Genomic DNA, 20,489 nt, shown 5'->3' on the forward strand with positions numbered 1-20,489 from the left:
CCACTTCGGTGCCATCAATGCCATTGATGCCTGGGTCGATTCCGTCGATGCCCGGATTGATTCCATTGATACCCGGGTCAATTCCATCGATGTCCATATCGATGCCCAGGTCAATGCCATTGATGTCCAGGTTGATTCCATCGATGTTCATATAGATGCCCAAGTCGATTCCATCAATGTCCATATCGATGCCCCTATCGATGCCCAGCTCGACTCCATCGATGTCCATATCGATGCCCTGGTCGATGCCATCGATGCCCAGGTCAACACCCAGGTCAACGCCATCGATGTCCATATCGATTTCATCGATGCCATTGATGCCTCTCTCCATTCCATCAATGCCCATGTCATTTCCATCGGTGCCATCATCGATCCTATTGATGCCATCGATACCTACGCCGATACCATTGGTGCTTCCGTCAATGTTTTCGATGATACCCTCGAGGCCGCCTTTAATGCCTCCATTGATACCGTCAATACTGCCATAGCACCTAAACGCAATGCCCTCGACTAAACACAATGCTCCATACTTTGGTTCTTAACCAAAATCCTGTATTATCCTAGGGCACTACATAGTGCCAGGAGCAGTGCAGGCATGCTGACAGTCCACCACCACTCACCATCCAAGACAGCGATGGCATCCATCTTGGTGCTGGAGAAAGACCGGGCTGACCACCGTGGCAATCATCATCTCTGGCACTGTGACCGTCCCCCACTGATGCAATCCAGTACATCAGTGCTATCTTACTCGGTGCTAGAGAATGACCGGGCTAAGCGCTGAGGGAAACATCGCTACTGCCACCGCCACTGTTCCGCACAGTGGTGGCAGTCCTCAGTGCTGGAGAATGACCGGGCTGAGCTCCAAGGAATACCTATTCCTCACCGGTGTCAATGTACATTGAGCCAGTTGCAAAGTGGGCCTGGGTTCATGAGTCGTGTTCCTCTGCACCTGAGGTACCAAGGCATTCCCCACCAACACCGGTGCGAGGTTCTGAGCCACCACAAAATAATGTGGATGCACCAGACACACCTAGTAGGGATGTGCAGCCAAAATGTTTTCGTTGCATTCGTGATTCGGATTCGTCGGGGCGCAAATGAGTTACATTCGGCCGTATGGCACCCCGATGCGTTAATACGGCGAGTTAAATTCGTGTCCCAGCTAAAATTAAAATTAACTACAACCCCCCCACCCTCCTGACCCCCCCAAGACTTACCAAAACTCCCTGGTGGTCCAGCGGGGAGTCCAGAAGCCATCCCTGCACTCATTTGCCGGTTTCATCATGGCGCCGATAGCCTGTGTCACAGGGGCTACCGGTGCCATTGGTCAGCCCCTGTCACATGGTCACTGGCGCCATCTTGTGCTCCTACCATGTGACAGGGGCTGACCAATGGCACCGGTAGCCCCTGTGACACAGGCTATCGGCGCCATGATGAAACCGGCAAACGAGTGCAGGGATGGCTTCTGGACTCCCCGCTGGACCACCAGGGAGGTTTGGTAAGTCTTGGGGGGGTCAGGAGGGTGGGGGGTTTAAATTTTTATATAGGAGGCCGAATAAAACAGAAATCTGTTAAATACGTGGGGAGTCGCGATGCGTTTCGCCTCCCCACGTATTTAACAGATAGAACAAAATAAGTTGCGGATTACAAATACGTGGAAAACGGATGCACACCCCTAACACCTAGCCTGTCTCCTCTGTAGCTGCGCTACCATACCAGATTACAGAGTTGAGTCAGACGTTTACGTCCTTCAGGCTGCCCTTGATGGCTCCCGAAGTCCATGGAGCCATCAATATTCACAGACTTGTCCTTCTGCAATCCACCACAGACGGTAAGTACTCTTTTTTTTTTTTTTTTTAATTTTTTATTTCTCAATTTTCATTATTTTTTACATACAGAAAATTAATTACAATAAGTATTAACAACAGACAAGAAATTAATTTCCTATTACGAATAAACAAGTACATCTTTTCTGTTTTTAACTTCATAAAGTAAAGAAAAGATCCAGTAAAACTCTGGAACATACAATACAAAAAGTGGAAAAGGAATAAGAATTAACGAGAGAATATCAGCACCTTTTTTCCTATTGGCTCTGAACAACTTGGGTTATACTGGTTTCAACTTTACAGTTATCCAAAAAGCTTCTTAATTGTGTAGGTTCAAAGAAAATGTAACTATTGTCTTTAATTTTCAACATACACTTACAGGGATACCTTATCTTTATCTGAGCTCCTAAAGATCTTGCCTCCTCACACATCCCGAGAAACAATTTCCGTCGGGATTGAGTAGTCTTTGTTATGTCAGGGTATACCCACACTTTTTGACCATAATATATCTTATTTCTATTACGAAAAAAGGATCTTAAAATCAAATCTCTATCAGAAGAGAAAACGAAGGAAACTAATAATGTTCCCTGTTGGTCCACCTGTTCCTCTACTGAGGTTTCTAAAAAAGTGGTTAAATCAAGACCAATATTCTGAGCCTGCCCTGATAATGATGATGCTATATTCATTGGATTTCTTGATATAGGGGAAAAATAAATCCTGGCTATTGGGGGAATAGCTTCAGATGGCAACATAAGTATATCCCTTGCATATTTTTTAAATTGCTCTATCGGCGAAATTAATTTAATAGATGGAAAATTTAATATTCTGAGATTTACATATCTCATACTATTCTCAACATTTTCAATTTTCCTAGTGGTAATAACATCTGATTGAATCAATTTTACCTGTGTTTCCTGTATCTTTGTAATTTGTGTATTCATTTCTTTAATTTGTACTTCATGTAATTTTACCATTGGTTCCATTATGTGAATTGTTTTTTGAGAAGCATTTATTGCTAGAGTTAAAGAGGAAATAGAATTTTCTAAGGTAACCAGGGCACTCCAGATTGATTCTAATGTAATTTCATTAGGCTTGGATATTTTCTGCATTGTGATACCAGTAATTTCCCTATGTTCTTGACAGGCTTCCGAAACCAAATTTGTTCCACCTGCCAAGTCCACTCCCCTCTCCTGAGTAGTGGATTTCAAATTTGGAACTGGTACAATAAGTTCTCTAAGTGTTACATTCACTTCTCCCCTTTTACTCTCCACTACTCGAGTAGATGATGTTACCGAATCCTCCATAGTAGTCTCCTTTCCCACCTCTGCTGCCGTCGATTCACCGGCGATTTGCCTTAGATCTCTAGCATGGTCCTGGGGATTACTTTGGGATGGAGGGGAGGGTGTTTCTGGGCCACCCGGGCTCAGAGATGTTAATTCGTCCATGAGGGGTAGGCTATGTTCCCGTCCTATTCCCTCAGCGGACCTTATTCCCGGGGATGATGCTGTCACCGGCGAAAAGAACCCTTCTATCAAAGGTTGGGAGGGTATAGGAGTAGAGGATGCAGAGGAATCTACCCATACTCTACCCTTCCTCTTCGTATGCGGCATTACTTAGAAGGAACTTAAAGTCTGAAAGGCTTACCCTTCGTCGGTCTCTCCTTATACTTAATTCCTGGATCTTTTCGTGGAGGCAGAGGGGAAGATTAAACTTTATAAAGAAGAAATGCAAAAAGTCCAACAAAGCCGCGCGCCCCTTTCCCCCGGAAACAGCTGCGGGTGTAATTGGCGTTTCTCTCCTCTCTCCTCCACCTCAAGCAGGTGAGCAGGCAGGCCGGTTTTAAAGCCCTTACCAGGCCCTGATTGATGACATCACAGGAGGCGCGGCAGAACCCCGTCGGGGCCAGAAAGTCACTCCTTTCCCCCGGAAACAGCTGCGGGTGTAATTGGCTTTTCTCTCCTCTCTCCTCCACCTCCAGACGGTAAGTACTCTATTCCCACTTCAGCAACAATCCCATCAAGACCTGGTCACTAAATCGGGCCACATGGTTTCGAAAGGTTCAAGGTCGTATTATCTTCCAAGAACCGTATTAGTGTCACATATCGCTATTACCAGCTTTGTTTGATACAACACCAAGAGAGCCTCTCTGCCAATAATTGGGATTGCATCGAGACATCCTCCCGTTGTCAGCAACGGGACTCCGTACTCGATAATACCCTAGCTTCTGATTCCTAATTAAGGCCCGAAGTCCTAGATGCATTAGCTGATCTGCTAGACACAAGATCCAGCAAACACTACCTCAATTGCAAGCCCACCTCGAGGCCTGGCGACAGCTCTCGACATTTTCTTGCACAGCAGACAGAGATGCGGGTAAGACTTTTACCTCTCCCGATCCTGTGGGAGATTAGCTGATATCAGGATTCATCAGCTCCGCCAGTTAGACACCTCCTGGTCTCTCAACTTGCCAGATATCAGAGCGGCCACCCCACTTAGTACAGTGTTCAGGGTACAGTCCCCTGGATGCTACAAAGCGCGGGGGGGGGGGAGTTTTTAATCTCACTATTCTTTCTTTCAACAGAAACCAGATGCTCTCCGCCCATCCTGGACCTCATAAATGTCAACTTTCTTCAGAAGGGACAGGAAAATGGTCTCTCTCATCACCATGCTTCCCTTACCGCAGTAAATGGGTTGCCTCTCTCCTCTATTTTTTCTATGTGCTTCATAGTGAGTCAACAGTATTACAATCCCAAATTCTGCAGGTTGCACTAGCTCGACAACTTGGGTATTTCACAAAAATCAATAGCAGTGTCTGCTGTTTCTCTATTTATTTATTTATTTATTTATTTAATGTCTCTTATATACCGATGTCCGTTTGCACATCGCATCGGTTCACAGTAAAACATGAACTTTATGGGCGAAGCCCTTACAAGGAACAGATAAATACAGTTAACTTTAGGGCATAGCCCTTAACAAAAACCAAGGAAGAAATACATTGGAGGGGGGTATTGATTTACATACTATAACCTATATATATGTATATATATATATATATATAAATAACTATAACTCTAGAGAGTAAAACCTCATTCATGCTTTTCCTTGCATAGACAACTGCCTAACAGTAGTTAATCCAAGCAAGGAGCTCTACTCCATGACTCACTATAAATCTACTACCTGGGATTGCTGTTTAACTACCATAAATCCCATATGAAACAGTTCTGGACACTACAGTTGCAATGAACTTCCTGTCCAACAACCGAACAGACATTCTGACAAATTCCTACACATCTCTGTGCGCATGCAACATAACCTCAGCCCCTCAATTTTTTCATTGATGAGCCACAGGGTTTTTTTACTATCCACTCTACTCAAATGCCCAGATTCGCTATGAGTAACATTCAGTAGAGATGTGCAGTCGTTTATCATGAATTAGGCAATTACAACGAAATTGCCTAATTCGTAGTGGTTCGGGGACCCCGAAACCCGAAAAACGAAATTTCCCCGAACTTCGGGGAAATTTCGTTTTTCGGGTTTGCATGGGGAGAGGGGCACATTTTTTTTTTAAATTAAAAACCACCCCAAACCACCCCAAACATTTAGATTAACTGAATACAACCACCGCCCCCCCCATCCCGATCCCTCCCCAAGACTTACGAACGTCCCTGGTGGTCCAGCTGGGTCCCGGGTGCCATTTGCTCCTCCTTGCCCATGTGCGCCATTGCCAGCCTTGCTCAAAATGGTGCCGAATAGCCTCTGAACTACTATGTCACAGGGGCTACCGGCGCCATTGGTCAGCCCCTGTCACATGGTAGGCGAACAGACCAATGGCACCGAAAGCCCCTGTGACATAGTATGGGCAAAGGCTATCGGTGCCATTTTGATTCCTGGCAGCCGACAACGAAATCGCTCCCGGACCACCGCTGGACCCCCAGGGATTATTGGCAAGCCTTGGGGGGGGGGTCAGGAGGGGGCTCCTGACCCCCCCCCCAAGGCTCTTGACCCCCCCAAGACTTGCCAATAATCCCTGGGGGTCCAGCGGGGATCCAGGAGCGATTTCGTTGTCGGCTGACAGGAATCAAAATGGCGCCAATAGCCTTTGCCCATACTATGTCACAGGGGCTTTCGGCGACATTGGTCGGTTCGCCTACCATGTGACAGGGGCTGACCAATGGCGCCGGTAGCCCCTGTGACATAGTAGTTCAGAGGCTATTCGGCACCATTTTGAGCAAGGCTGGCAATGGCGCACATGGGCACGGAGGAGCAAATGGCACCCGGGACCCCGCTGGACCACCAGGGACATTCGTAAGTCTTGGGGAGGGATCGGGATGGGGGGGGGGAGTTTGTATGTATGTTCAAAAATGATTTTAAATGCTTGGGGAGGGTTTTTTTTTTAGCTTCGTTTCCCGCTTCGTTTTTTGGCCCGGTTTCGGGTTTCCTCGTTTCGTTTTTCAAAAAACTAAACGAGAAAACCCGAAATTTACCATGAAGTATCCGAGTCAAAAAACGACCCGGTAGAAAAAAACGAAACACATCTCTAACATTCAGTGGAATTTTCACTTATCAGTGGATCTAAGTTGTTCACTTTCATCCCTGATCCATATTACCGATGTAGAACCAAATCCTCTGCTGTTCCTGCTCACAGTCGCATTTACTTAGGGTTGAAGAGTTCGAATCCACATCTTCCCAACCCAATATGCGTCTATTCCGCTTCATACTGAGTTTCACATCAACTTCCTGGAGCTTCGAGCCATGACTTATGCCTTTATGCCTTAAAATACTGCCTCTGCAACAACCTTTGTGCATACAGACAGACAGCATAGTGGCAATGTGGTATTCTAACACACAAGCACACACAACCTCTTAGCTGCTCTGCCAGGAAGCTGTGCAGCTCTAGCCTTTGTCCCTTGCATAATCCATGCATTCCTGGGCCACTTATCTAACAGACTTACTGAACGCATTAGCAGACCTTCTGCATAGATGTTTCCATCCTCTCGAAGGACTCTGACTACATGTGTAGCAAGCAAAATCTTCTAGTGCTGAGGTCGACGACCTTACCCTCTACATCCGAATCGAACCATATGATGCACAGATTCTATTTCCTCCACATGTCTCGGAGTGCGTTCCCATGGATGCCTTTGGTCGTTCTACAACAAAGGCCTCTTATATGTGTCTCTTTCGACGCCGCTCATAGCCAAAACTCTCATTATGCTGCAACAGGACGGGGTTCACTGTTTCTCAGACCCACGTCCTCACCGCAACAAGTATGCTTTCCCATACTTCTCAATCTATCACACCAGTAATCAATTTGCCTTCTCACAGCTCAGTCTCATATCACGGACTCACTGATGTTCTCAGGTACTGGTAGCGTCACAACAGCCTTCTACACATAAATCTTACCATTCTTTTTCTCTTACTCCCTCGGATTCTGCTCCCCAGACATCCTCCACATGGGTACAACTCTGTTCCAATTTGGCGTACCACTTGGGAGTGTGGATACCCGATTAACGGTTCAACTCCTTCTGAGTCAGCTTACCATGGGTTATCCACTGATTAAGCCGCCTCTTTTTTCACTGGTTACGGAATGGGGCCTACATTTAATGCACAAGACTCATATGTTCCCCGATCAAGCCTTTACAATCCTATCACCTAACAATCTGGCATGGGAACTTCTTTCCCTCATAGTCATCACTTCTGCCAACAGAGTCAGTGAGTTCCACACCTTGTTACATACTCACCCAACCCTGCGTTCCTCCGTGACCGAGTGGTCCTATGTACTCAACCTCATATCCTTCTTAAAGTAGATGCAGCATCTCACCTTATTCAGAATATACTCTGCCCACTTTTTCCCAATACCTCTCTCACCAGGGCGAGAGGGTTTTCCACAACTTGGACTGTAAGAGTGCACTTGCATTCTATCTATACCGCACTATACTCCACAGGAATTACACCTAACTCTTTCCTTCTTTGGCAAAAGACAAGCTGCGAGTTCTAGTGGGCAAACAGACCTTTTCCTCCTGATTGGTGGACTGTATCTCCTTTTGCTACCAGCAAGCAGGCATTCCACTACAAGACCATATGAAAGCACATTCTGTTAGGGCCTTGCCAACCTCAGTGGCTCACCTTTGGTCGGTGCCACTTGTTGACATTTGTAAGGTCGCAACCTGGAACTCTCTCCATACTTTCGCAGCCCATTGTTGCTTAGATAAGGCTGGCCGGCAAGCTTCTGTTTTTGGTCAGTCTGTTTTACGCAACTTGCTTTCAGTTTAACTACCCAACATCCTTCCACCAACCCGTTAAGGGTTTCAGGATGCCCTCCTTACCAAATTCCACCCCTGTTGTTGTGCCTGTTGCACCTCTTGGGTGCATTTGGTGCATTGCTCTGGCATCCTCAGCTCGGTACTCACCCATATGTGAGGACTACCATCCTGCTTGTCCTGTGAGAAAGCAGAGTTGCTTACCTGTAACAGGTGTTCTCACAGGATAGCAGGATGTTAATCCTCATGAAAGCCACCCACTACCCCCGGAGTTGGGACTACATACGTTTTATTATTTTATTTTTCGCTTGAGCTTTTTGGTATACACGAGACTGAAGGGAGATACCTGTGTTCACAGGGATAATGGCATGCTGAGCATGCTCAGTGCACTCAGTGTGTCAATGTCAGTCAAAGCTTTCTAGAAACTTTGACAGAAAAGTTTCTTTGACAGGGCTCCATCCACTGACGTCACCCATATGTGAGGACTAACATCCTGCTGTCCTGTGAGAACACCTATTACAGGTAAGCAACTCTGCTTTATTATACAATTTGTGGTTGCTGGTGTGTATCTGTTTGAGATTGGGGGGCTGCTGGTAAGCCAGGATAGGTTTGCCACCCACTGCTTGTAAGAGAGTGGTATCAATGTCCAGGATGGGTTGTAGATCCTTGATGACTGTACATCATTTCATGCATCTGATGAAGTGGACACTGTGCTTGAAAGCTCATGCTTCAATAAATTGGTTATTCCCTGTACATACCCAGATCAGTCCAGACAGTGGGTTGAGCCTCCTGTCCAGCAGATGGAGACAGACAAAAACTGAAAGGGTATCCCATATCAGGACAGAGCCTACCCTACATCCCTTCAGTATTTGTCTGTCTCCAGCAGATGCAGGCAGCTGAACCTGCGGTTCCCCTTCTTCCTTAGTTTCTTCTCCCTGTGGGGTTTTTTCTTGTCATAAGTCTCAAGATCAAGCAAGTATTAACTGTCTTTGTTAAATTTAAAAAAATAATAATATATATATATATATATATATATATATATATATATATATATATATATATAATCTATCTCTGGGACAGCTGGGAGCCTAGGGGGGCTTGCCCCTTGATTCTTCAGCTTAGGCTTCCCTTTCCCGGTGACCTGTCTGGATTTTGGGGTGATACTGGTGGTCCAGTCACTCCCCCTCGCTGACTGTCTTAACCCCAAGAAGTCTAATTCCTCAGGTCTTCTGCAGGGAAGCTCATTCCCCTGTTAGTGCTGTGTAAAAAAAAAAAAAATTGTAGAAACAAGTGTTTTATATATTTCTGACAGTCAGACAGCAAAGGTAGTGTGCAGGGTTCATCCCCTACATTCGTTTACCGGCACAGCACAGACCAGCTGATTCTCTCCTCCACGGCGATTTCTTTCTCAGCTGATGATGCGTTCCAGTCTGTGTCTTGCCTGTGGGGAGTCTGCCACGCGGCTCTCCAGCGACAGGCTCTGCTCCGGGTGCTGCCAGGTGGGGAGGGCCCATCCACGGCAGGAGCGAGACCAGCAACCCGGGGGCGGGCTTTCCACCATGTGGCCAGGCCGTTCCCTGCTCGGCAAACCGCGGGAACGGCGGACATTTTGGGAGCAGCTTTATCTACTGAATCAGGGCCACAGGAAGGAGGTGAGCCCAATTCGCCAATTTCTCCTCCAGATTTAAGCCCCGTGCATTCCCCGGAGGGGATCCCTAACCCTTCCTCCCTCCCCGCCCCCCCCCCCCCCCGGGAAGTCTAGAACTCGTTTTTCTACAGAGTTTATGCTCCTGATGCACAAATCCTATCTGGCTAGCCTGCAGGAGGAGGATGACCCCCCAAGTCCCCCTCCAGCGAAACGTCAGTGGATTTTCGATCTGCAGCCTCCTACGGTGCTAGATGGGCAGAGTTCCATCCAGGTCCAGATGGTGCCGGAGGTCCTTCCCCCCCCCCCCCCCCCCCCGGACCCTCCTCAGCCAGCTATGGTCCCTGATCCTGACCAAGATTCTGATCAGCTGCTCCCAGGTCCTCCACTCGAGGGTGATGACCCGCGAGTGCTCAGTTTGTTTCAAAGAGAAGAGCTGGATCCACTCATTCCCTTTATTTTGCAGGAACTGGGGATTGAGGTGCCACCTGAGGATATGGTTACAGCCTCTGTGCCAGCTAACGTGGACCTGATCTTAGCGGGACTCAGGGCTCCTCCACATACGTTCCCGTTCCATCCTATGCACAAGCTGCTGCTCCTTCGGGAATGGGAGTCTCCCGAGGCAGGGCTCCGAGTGGGTAGGGCAATGGACAAGCTCTATCCCCTCCCTGATGACTGCTTAGAGATGCTTAAACTTCCCAAAGAGGATTCCTCGGTCTCCGCTGTTACCAAACACACCACCATCCCGGCGTTGAAGGATGTTCAGGACCACAAGCTCGAGCTTTATCTTAAGCGCATCTTTGAAGTCTTGGACTTAGGTGTCTGGGTGACAATCTGCAGCAGTCTCATGCAGTGGGCAAGCCTCAGGTGGGTTCAACAATTGCTCAGCACCCATGACCTTCCATCTGCAGAGACGGAGCAGGCAGAAAGGCTAGAGGTGGCAGTGGCGTATTGGGCTTATGCCCTTTACGATTTGCTCTGAGTGCAGGCCAGGGCTATGGTTTCTGCGGTATCAGCCAGACGCCTCCTCGGGCTCCGCAATTGGGCTGCGGATTCCTCCTCCAAGTCACAGTTGGACACGCTTCAAGGGTAAGTTGCTTTTTGGTGAGGACCTTGAACAGCTTATTAAATCCTTGGGAGAACAAGATTCATAAGCTGCCGGAGGACCGCCCGAAGCAGTCTAGATCTTTCTTCCCTTCATGCTCTCGCTTTAGAGGTCAGCATCGGTATAATAGCAGAGCGTGGGGATCTTTACAAAGAGGTACTTCCTCCAGATCCCAGTCCTGGTCTCATTCCTTTCGTGACCATCGTCCCTTCCGGGATGCCAACCCACAGCACTCGACCACAAAGTCCTCTCTACAATGAGATACGGCCTGCCCATTCCTCTGTTCCAAACTTAGGTGGACGGCTGTCCCTGTTTCTCGAGGAATGGGTCAAGATTACGATAGATCAGTGGGTTCTGGAGGTGATAGAGAAAAGTTATGCATTGGAATTTACTCGGGACCTACCAGATCTTCACATAATCTCTCCCTGCGAAAGCCGGAAGTGGCCAGCGGTCGACCAGACTCTTGGCAGGCTACAAGAGCTCGGTACCATAGTTCCAGTCCCGGTGGAGGAACAAGGGTCCGGCCAGTATTCCATCTACTTTTCCGTGCCCAAAAAGGATGGTTCCTTCCATCCAGTCTTGGATCTCAAGTGAGTCAACTGGGCTCTCAAGGTTCCCCATTTTCGAATGGAGATCCTGAGGACAGTGATAGCAGCAGTTCACTTAGGCAAATATCTGGCCTCCCTCGACTTAACGGAGGCTTACCTGCACATCCCAATACACCGTGACCATCAGAAGTATCTCAGGTTCAATATTCTGGGACAACACTTCCAGTTCCGGGCGCTCCCGTTCGGCCTCCCACCGCACTTCGCACTTTTACCGAGGTCATGGTGGTGGTGGTGGCTGCTCTCCGTCGGGAAGGAGTCCTGGTCCATCCTTACCTGGACAATTGGCTCATCCGGGCCAAATCGGAGACTCTCTGCAGGTTGGCGGTCGACAGAGTCCTGGCCTTCCTTTCCTCCCTCGGGTGGATAGTCAACTTTTCCAAGAGCAATCTAAAGCCCTCCCAGATCCTGGAATTCCTGGGAGCACACTTCGACACCCGGGTCGGCAAGGTCTTTCTGCCGGACTCTCAGGCGCTCAAACTGGTGGATCAGATGTGCAAATTTCTCTCTCTCTCGCTACCCACGGCTTGGGATTACCTTCAGGTCCTGGGGTCCATGGCTTCCACTATCGATCTGGTTCCTTGGGCTTTTGCGCATATGCATCCATTACAGAAAGCTTTGCTGCCCCGCTGGAAGCCGGTGTTGGAGCAGTTCCAGATGCCCCTCCCACTCTCTGACTCTACCATCGCCGATATGCAATGGTGGCTCTCACTCGATCATCTCCTGAAGGGGATGCCCCTACAGACTCCTCAGTGGATCATTGTTACGATGGATGCCAGCCTCTCAGGCTGGGGAGCTGTGTGTCAAACTCAGTCTACACAGGGATACTGGTCGCCAGTACAATCCCGCTGGCATATCAATCGCCTGGAGGCCAGAGCGGTCCATCTGGCACTCAAAGTATTTCTTCCTCTGATCTGTCACAAGGTGGTGCAGTTACTCTCAGACAATGCCACCACAGTAGTGTATATCGATCAGCAGGGGGGCACCAGAAGTCGCCTGGTGGTTCTGGAGGCCAGCAAGCTGTTCACCTGGGGGAGTCTTACCTGGATCGCTTGGCAGCTTCCCACATTGCAGGGAAGGAGAATGTTCAAGCTGATTTCCTCAGTCGACAGCGTCTGAACCCCAGAGAGTGGGAGTTGTCCAGAGCAATAGAGCTGATCATCCGCAGGTGGGGTCCCCCCCACTTAGACCTGATGGCTACTCTGAACAATGCAAAAGTTCCCAGATTCTTTAGCCACAGAAGGGATCACTGCTCGGAAGCAGTGGATACCCTGGTTCTTCCCTGGCCTCACAACATTCTCCTGTACGTCTTTCCTCCTTGGCCTCTGGTGGGAAAAGTACTCAGAAGAATAGAACTTCATTGGGGACCTGTCATTCTCGTGGCACCTGAGTGGCCCCGCAGCCCATGGTACGCGGATCTGGTGAACCTTGTGATAGATGGTCCTCTTCGTCTTGGCCATTTGTCCCACCTCCTCCAGCAGGGTCCAGTATTTTTCGATCTGATGGATCGCTTTTGTCTAGCGGCCTGGCTTTTGAATGGTGGCGATTAAGAAAGAAGGGATATAAAGAAGAAGTTATATCCACTCTGTTGTGAGCCCATAAACCCTCTACCTCTCTCACTTACGTCCGAGTTTGGAGAATTTTTGAGACTGTGTGTGCTGAGTCCGGAGTGTTGGCATGCAAGGCTCCAGTCTCCCAAGTCCTCTCTTTTCTCCAGAATGGCCTTTCCAAGGGGCTATCTTTCAACTCTTTATGGGTTCAGGTCTCCGCCCTTGGGTCCCTCTTAGGCAGAATCGATGGTTACACTGTGGTGGCTCATCCGGATGTCATTCGGTTCCTCAAGGGGGTCCAAACATTTGAATCCGCTGGTCTGACCTACTTGTCCCTCGTGGAGCCTTAACTTGGTGCTTCAGGTTCTTTGTGAGGCAGCCTTTGAACCCCTTCGGCTGGCCAAGCTTAAGGATCTAACTCTTAAGGCAGTTTTTCTCGTGTCTATCTGCTCCACCAGGAGGGTGTCAGAGCTCCAAGCGTTGTCTTGTAGGGAGCCCTTTCTCCATTTTTTCTGATTCAGGGGTCTCCCTTAAGAAGGTGCTGTTGTTCTTGCCAAAGGTTGTGTCCTCTTTTCATGTTAATCAGTCGGTTGAACTTCCTACTTTCTCTCCCGAGGACATTGCGAGCACACCTGGTGGTGACCTGTGGCGCCTTGATGTAAATCGGGTACTGCTGCGATACTTGCAGGTTACAAATGAGTTTCAGGTCTATGATCATCTATTTGTCTTATGGGGTGGCCCAAATAGAGGGAACAAGGCTTCTAAGGCTACGATTGCCCGCTGGCTAAAGGAGGCAATAGAGTCTGCCTATATCTGTCGGGGCCAGACAGATCCAGAGGGCTTAAAGGCCCACTCTTTGCATTCCCAGGCTACTTCTTGGGTGGAAAGTCAGTCGGTCTCTCTGCAGGAAATCTGCAGAGCAGCTACTTGGAAGTCTCTGCATACCTTTGCTCGTCATTATCGCCTTGATGTGCAGGTGCCAGTTTTTGGCTCCTTTGGAAGGCAGGTGCTTCGAGCGGGACTGTCTCAGTCCCACCCTGTTTAGGGAAACTTTGGTACATCCCACTGTCTGGACTGATCCGGGTATGTACAGGGAAAGGAAAATTGGTTCTTACCTGCTAATTTTTGTTCCTGTAGTACACGGATCAGTCCAGACTCCCTCCTGTGTACTATCTGCTATTTCCGCTCGAAATTCTTTTCTTCACAGTTTATTGGATGTCTTGACTTCCTATCATAATTTTAAGGCACCGAAAGCATCTCCTAGATGAATATGGATATATATGCCAGAGCGATTATATACAGAATTTTGAATTGTTCAAAGTATCAGTTACTTGTTGCTTGCTTGATCTTATCCTGGTTATCTTTATATTTATCTGCTTTGATAACGTTTATACTGAAGGGATGCAGGGTAGGCTCTTTCCTGATATGGGATACCCTTTCAGTTTTTGTCTGTCTCCATCTGCTGGACAGGAGGCTCAACCCACTGTCTGGACTGATCCGTGGTACTACAGGAACGAAAATTAGCAGGTAAAAACCAATTTTACCGTCTCCTAAACCAGACTAACACAGCTATCCTTCTGAAGATTTTTCATCAAATGTGTTTATTGTGCACTATTGGCCAGGTGGGAGGGATGGGTGAACTGGGGGGAGTTCAGGCTGAAGGACCAGGAGGGTCTTGATGACTTGAAGGATTGGGCGAATTGTTGGATTATTTGGTAAAACTGGTAATTTCCTTGATACTAATGTTTTAAAATACGTTGACTTACATGTGAAAATACCAATATACATGAGTAAGTTCTACTTTATTTTCACACAGAAAATATACATGCATATATCTTTAAAATAGGTAGAGAAAATTATGGACATTCAATGCATTGATATATGCTCTTTCATTGCATTGCATGTGTTCGCATGTAAGCATCCATACATGCTTGTGTTGCAGGGTAGAAATAACGCACAGGCTATAAAAAACTGGTGTAGATCTGCTGACGGCCATATATCTGCATATATACCACATCATATATTTGTTTGAAAGTTATCCTTCCTGTGTATAGTAAGAGCAAAAATCTTTCAAAGCAAATTTTGTATGTATGAATCATTTATAAAAACTTCAGACACATTTCACATTTTCACCTATACTGAATGTTTTCTTTACTGTTCTTATTTTCCAGGTTTAGGTATTGGTATGGTCCTAGTTTCAGCACTTGTATCTATTTATTATAATGTTATAATTGCGTACAGTATTTATTACTTTTTTGCATCATTCCAAAGTGTACTACCATGGTCAGACTGCTTTGAGTGGGCAGATGAGAAATGCAGCAAACACCCAAGAGGTATCTTTTTATATCATATTTTTTGGCTTAAGAAACCATACTGCAATTGCTTTGATTAAACGGTAATGTGATTCAGAAAAGCCATGAAATTCATTTTAATGCTTTTCAACACATTTATCTATCTATCTTTCTCTCTGCCTATTTATATAATATAATATATCAATGCACAAAATCTTTTGAATAACGGCCTCTATAAGCCTTCAAAGACACATTATGTTAATTGTTATTTTTTATATATGTTCACTTGCTCTTACAAAGAACCATTTGACCTTTCTCTAATGGGGTTGCTTCCCTCATGCCTGCTAAAATTTGTCAGAGGATGTTGTGCTCCGGGTGTGGATCCTTGGGCCGACCGGCAAGATGGGACGGTCGGAAGGCAGACACACTCAGTGAGGGATGGATCTTCACCTGGAAACCCGTGACCCCACCAGAGGAGCTGTTAGGGCCCGGGTCGCTAGGACTTAGGTGGCTTCGCCCTGGAAGTCCGAGGTCCCCCCAGGAGGAGCCCGTAGGGACCCGGACCGCTGGGACTTAGGAGAGTCACAGGCGTGAAGGGAAACCGAGGGCGGACTGAGGTCTGGGCTGGCAGCTGAAGACAGGAACGAGGAGGCGTACCGGAGTCTGGGTATGCAGCAAGCAGTGGATCCGAGGAGCGAACCAGAGTCGGGGCAGGCAGCGAGCAGGCAGAGACGTAAAGCAAAACCAGGATCAAGACAGGCAGCAGGCAGGCAGAAACGTGAGACAAACCAGGATCAAGACAGGCAGCAGGCAGGCAGAATCGTGAGACAAACCAGGTTCAAGACAGGCAGCAGGCAGGCAGAATCGTGAGACAAACCAGGATCAAGAAACGCAGGATTGCAGCAACTAACTCTCTCCAAGGAGTGACCACGTTGCAAGGCAAAGCAAAGAAGAAAGCTACGGGTTTAAATCCCCTTCCGGGGCTGACGTCAGAAGGAGGGCGGATCGGCACATCCGGGTGCTGGGAGCTCAAAAGGACAGCCCTCGCGCGTGCGCGTGCGTTCCCCTGCAGGGGGCGGAGCTATCCTCGGGCTTTGCCGGCGTCCCCACGAGGAGGACGCCGCTGCCATGCGGCCAGGCCGGCCCGGAATCGCGCGGGTCGCGGCGCAGGAAGGAGACCCGCGGGGAAGGTAAGGGCCCTGGTCGCTGCGTAAGCGACTGGGGTCGCAACAGAAGATGCATATGTAAGCACATCTCCTAATGGTGCTTAGGAGATGTTTTGTGGGCAGCCACATCTCCCAATCAGAGCCTGGATAGCAGAAAGCATTAAATGGAAATCTTGTCTACCACATTCGAAAAATAAACAGAGAAAACTACTAAACAGTAATAGCTTAAGATTTTTTTTTTAATTAAGTTTTAATTGTAATCCAGAAGAAGGTATATCAAGGCCAAAATCATTTTCTGGGCCACATTCCCAGGGGTCGCTATTCAAGGGGGTTTGCCCAAATAACTTTAGACAGGATATTCAGCTAGCACATCTTCAGGCTGAATAACCGAATCAAGTTATCCAGACAAAGCTGTCTGGGTAACTTTATCCAGAAACAGTAGGCTGAATATCACTAAAAATGTAACTATTATATTTTTGTTTCTAAATGTATTTTTTAAATACTTATCCCCTGCTTGATTGTAAAATCATATTTTAATTTAAAAAAATCTCATTATTGATGACATCTTTTTTTTTTCTTTCTGGAATGGTTATTTCAAGCTGTAACAATATTAAGGTTGATATTCAAAGGCATTTATCCAGATAACTCAAACGTTATCCGGATAAATACCGACTTATGGATATGAATTGACTGGTGGGTGGGGAGGCTTTTCAAGCCTCTAGGCCTGCAGTATTTGCTATGTATTTTGGAGGATCGGGTGGGGGATGGGGCTGGCCAGCAGCAACAGTAATGGTTTCACTGGAGTGTGAGATGGAAGATGGCCCATTCAAGAGCTTCCTTCAAGAGCTTTTAACTGTCTATATTCTTTGAATATAGCCAGCTAAATTAAAGATAGCTTTGAATCCTAACTGGCAATATTGAAACATAGTTGGTTAGGTTTCAAAGTTATCAGTGTATGTATACCTGGCCATCTCTATTCGGGGATATTCAGCAGGACACGTATCCCTTGAATATCCCTGATAACTTATCTGGCTAACTTTAGATAAATTATGTGTTTTAAGAATATTTGAATATTGGCCTCGTTATGCATAACCAATTGAATTATCAGAAATAAATATTTATCCCAGGATAAGCAGGATGATAGTCCTCACATATGGGTGACATCATCAGATGGAGCCCTGATACGGAAAACTTCTGTCAAAGTTTCTAGAAACTTTTGACTGGCACACTGAGCCCACTGAGCATGCCCAGCATGCCATGATATTCTCAGTCACAGGGGTCTCCCTTCAGTCTCTTTTTTCCGTGGTGCTGTAAGCCTCGCATAATAGGAGCTCTGTGAGATTTTCCTTCACTTTTTCCTCACGGAAAATGTAACTTTTGAGTCAAAAAAATTATCACTCGGGTCTCCCTTCGACATAGCAATCGGTGAGTTCTTTTTGAATCTTTTTTTTTTTTGCTCAATTCCTGTCACCTTCATTCGGTACCCGCAGGCCACCATGTTACCAGGCCTTTTTTCACCATGGCCTCGAGATTCAAAAAATGCCCAAATTGTAACCGAACTATGTCGATAACCGACCCGCACAACGTTTGTGTTTTATGCCTGGGATCAAGCCACGATGTCTGGGCTTGTACAACTTGCACCCAGATGACACCGAAGGGCAGGCGTGCCTGGTTGGATAAAATGGATAGGGATGTGAATCGTTTTTTGACGATTTAAAATATCGTCCGATATATTTTAAATCGTCAAAAATCGTTAGGGCCACAATACAATAACAATTCCCCCGATTTATCGTTAAAAAATCATAAATCGGGGGAAGGGGGAGGGCGGGAAAACCGGCACTCTAAAACACCCTAAAACCCACCCCCGACCCTTTAAATTAAATCCCCCACCCTCCCAACCCCCCCAAAATGCCTTAAATTACCTGGGGGTCCAGCGGGGGTCCGGAACGGCCTCCTGAAATCGAATCGTGTTGTCTTCAGCCGGCGCCATTTTGCGCCGGCTGAAGACAACACGATTCGATTTCAGGAGGCCGTTCCGGACCCCCGCTGGACCCCCAGGTAATTTAAGGCATTTTGGGGGGGTTCAGGAGGGTGGGGGATTTAATTTAAAGGGTCGGGGTGGATTTTAGGGTGTTTTAGTGTGCCGGCTCACGATTTTAACGATTTTCACGATAGTTTAAACACCCAAACGGCAACGATACGGTTCCCTCCCCCTCCCAGCCGAAATCGATCGTTAAGATGATCAAGGACACGATTCACATCTCTAAAAATGGAGGAGCTGTTTAAAAAACTCACTCCATCGTCATCTTCGACATCATCACCGAAAAAATTCTCACCCTCTGTTGAAAAACATCGAGGCAAGAAAAGGGCTGATGACCATCCGTCACCGACCCCATCCGGATCTTCCATAGCGTCTTCATCGACATCTACTAGAGAGCATCTGAAAAAAGATGCCATCAACACGATTCTGTCTGATCCATTGGAGGGAACGACATCCACATCGGCACCGAAGGACATTGAGCCGATGCCGAAGCGGGTCCGGGTACTAGAGCCACCATGTCACTCTATACCCGAGATACCGAGGCGCTCTCCACCGGGATCGGTGTTAGAGACTTTGCCACCACGCTTAGTCTTGGAAGAGCCAGTAGCATGAGTCTTACCTTCTCCTGTGACAGTGAACCCAGTCCCAGTCTCCTGGGGAGAAGTGACTTCCATGGTCCAGCAAGCGATCATTGAGGCGTTCCAAAAATTCCAGCCTCCTTCCGTGCCAGCACCAGTACTGATACAAATACCGGCATCAACGCCAGAACCGTAGATTTTTCAACCCCTACTGAATAGAATTGATGCATTAATCGGAGCTTTTCCTGCACCAACACTGATGACACCGACAGCTCCCCCGATGCTGCCATCGACACCATTGATGCCAAAACATCCACCGATGATTCCTTCGATTCCAATCCCAGGCTCATTGGAGGAAGATAGAGACTCAGATTCCGTCCCGTGGCCTTTGGGCCGTCAACACCTCTGGGCACCGACATTACCTTCGATGCCATTCCAGGACCCATAGATGCCATTGTGACCTGGTCCATCGGGCGATGCTGGTCATCTATTGCCATCGATGCCATCGAGACCTTTCGATTCCCCATCAATGCCTTTACTGCCTCCTTTGATACCAAAGCAGATTCCATCTCAACCATCGAAGTCTGCTTCTAAAGCAAAACATCACCTTCAAAAACATAAACCAGATCCTTCTGAGTCACATTATCAACCTCAATACGGTCCTTGGGAGGATGTAGACACTGACACTGATACAGATGATTTACAGTCAGAGCCTTCTCCACCAGAAGGTTGGAGGAAGTCCCCTCCTGAAGATTTGTCATTTGTAAATTTCATAAAGGAAATGGCAGATACAATTCCTTTTGAATTGCTTACCGAAGAGGATACAAGACACAAGACTCTTGAAGTGTTGCAATTTGTGGATGCACCAAAGGATGTGAAGGCAATACCCATTCATGAAGTGCTTCTGGAACTTCAGCATCGATTATGGGAACATCCTTGCTCTGTACCAGCTGTAAACAGAAGAACAGATGCAACAAACCTGGTACAACATACCCCAGGTTTCCAAAAACCGCAATTGCCACACCACTCAGTGGTCATTGAATTGGCTCAGAAAAGAAACAGGAAATAAAAGCCACACTCTTCTACCCCACCTGGAAAAGAACAAAAGTTCTTAGATGGCTTAGGAAGAAAGGTTTTTCAGGGATCCATGCTGGTATCTAGAATTGCGGCATACCAGCTTTACATGACGCAATATCAAAGAAACTTGTGGAAACAAGTTCAAGATATTGCCGATAACCTCCCTCAACAACAACAACAGGCACTAAATACTCTCATTGCCAAAGGCCTTGAATCTGGCAAACGCGAGGTACGGGCAGCTTACTACTCATTTGAGACATCCACCCATCTATCAGCAGCTGGAATCAACGAACGAAAGTGGGCTTGGCTCAAGGCCTCGGATCTCAGATTAGAAGTCCAAGAGAGACTGGCAGA

General features: G+C 47.3%; 1 protein-coding gene across 5 annotated transcripts in view; it reads left to right on the forward strand.

Annotated features, from left to right (window-relative positions):
• LOC115094055 (sodium- and chloride-dependent neutral and basic amino acid transporter B(0+)-like) overlaps window positions 1-20,489 on the forward strand; it is a 440,377-nt gene that overhangs the window by 49,165 nt on the left and 370,723 nt on the right. For 4 of the 5 annotated variants that reach the window (XM_029606711.1, XM_029606713.1, XM_029606709.1 and 1 more), the window contains exon 4: window positions 15,154-15,315. The exons of the other annotated variant lie outside the window; for it this stretch is intronic. In XM_029606711.1, the coding sequence (XP_029462571.1) occupies window positions 15,154-15,315 (162 nt within the window). The remainder of the gene's footprint in view (window positions 1-15,153; window positions 15,316-20,489) is intronic. 5 annotated transcript variants of the gene reach the window in all.

This window comes from Rhinatrema bivittatum, chromosome 6, assembly GCF_901001135.1.
Source record: "Rhinatrema bivittatum chromosome 6, aRhiBiv1.1, whole genome shotgun sequence".
NCBI classification, from domain to species: domain Eukaryota; kingdom Metazoa; phylum Chordata; class Amphibia; order Gymnophiona; family Rhinatrematidae; genus Rhinatrema; species Rhinatrema bivittatum.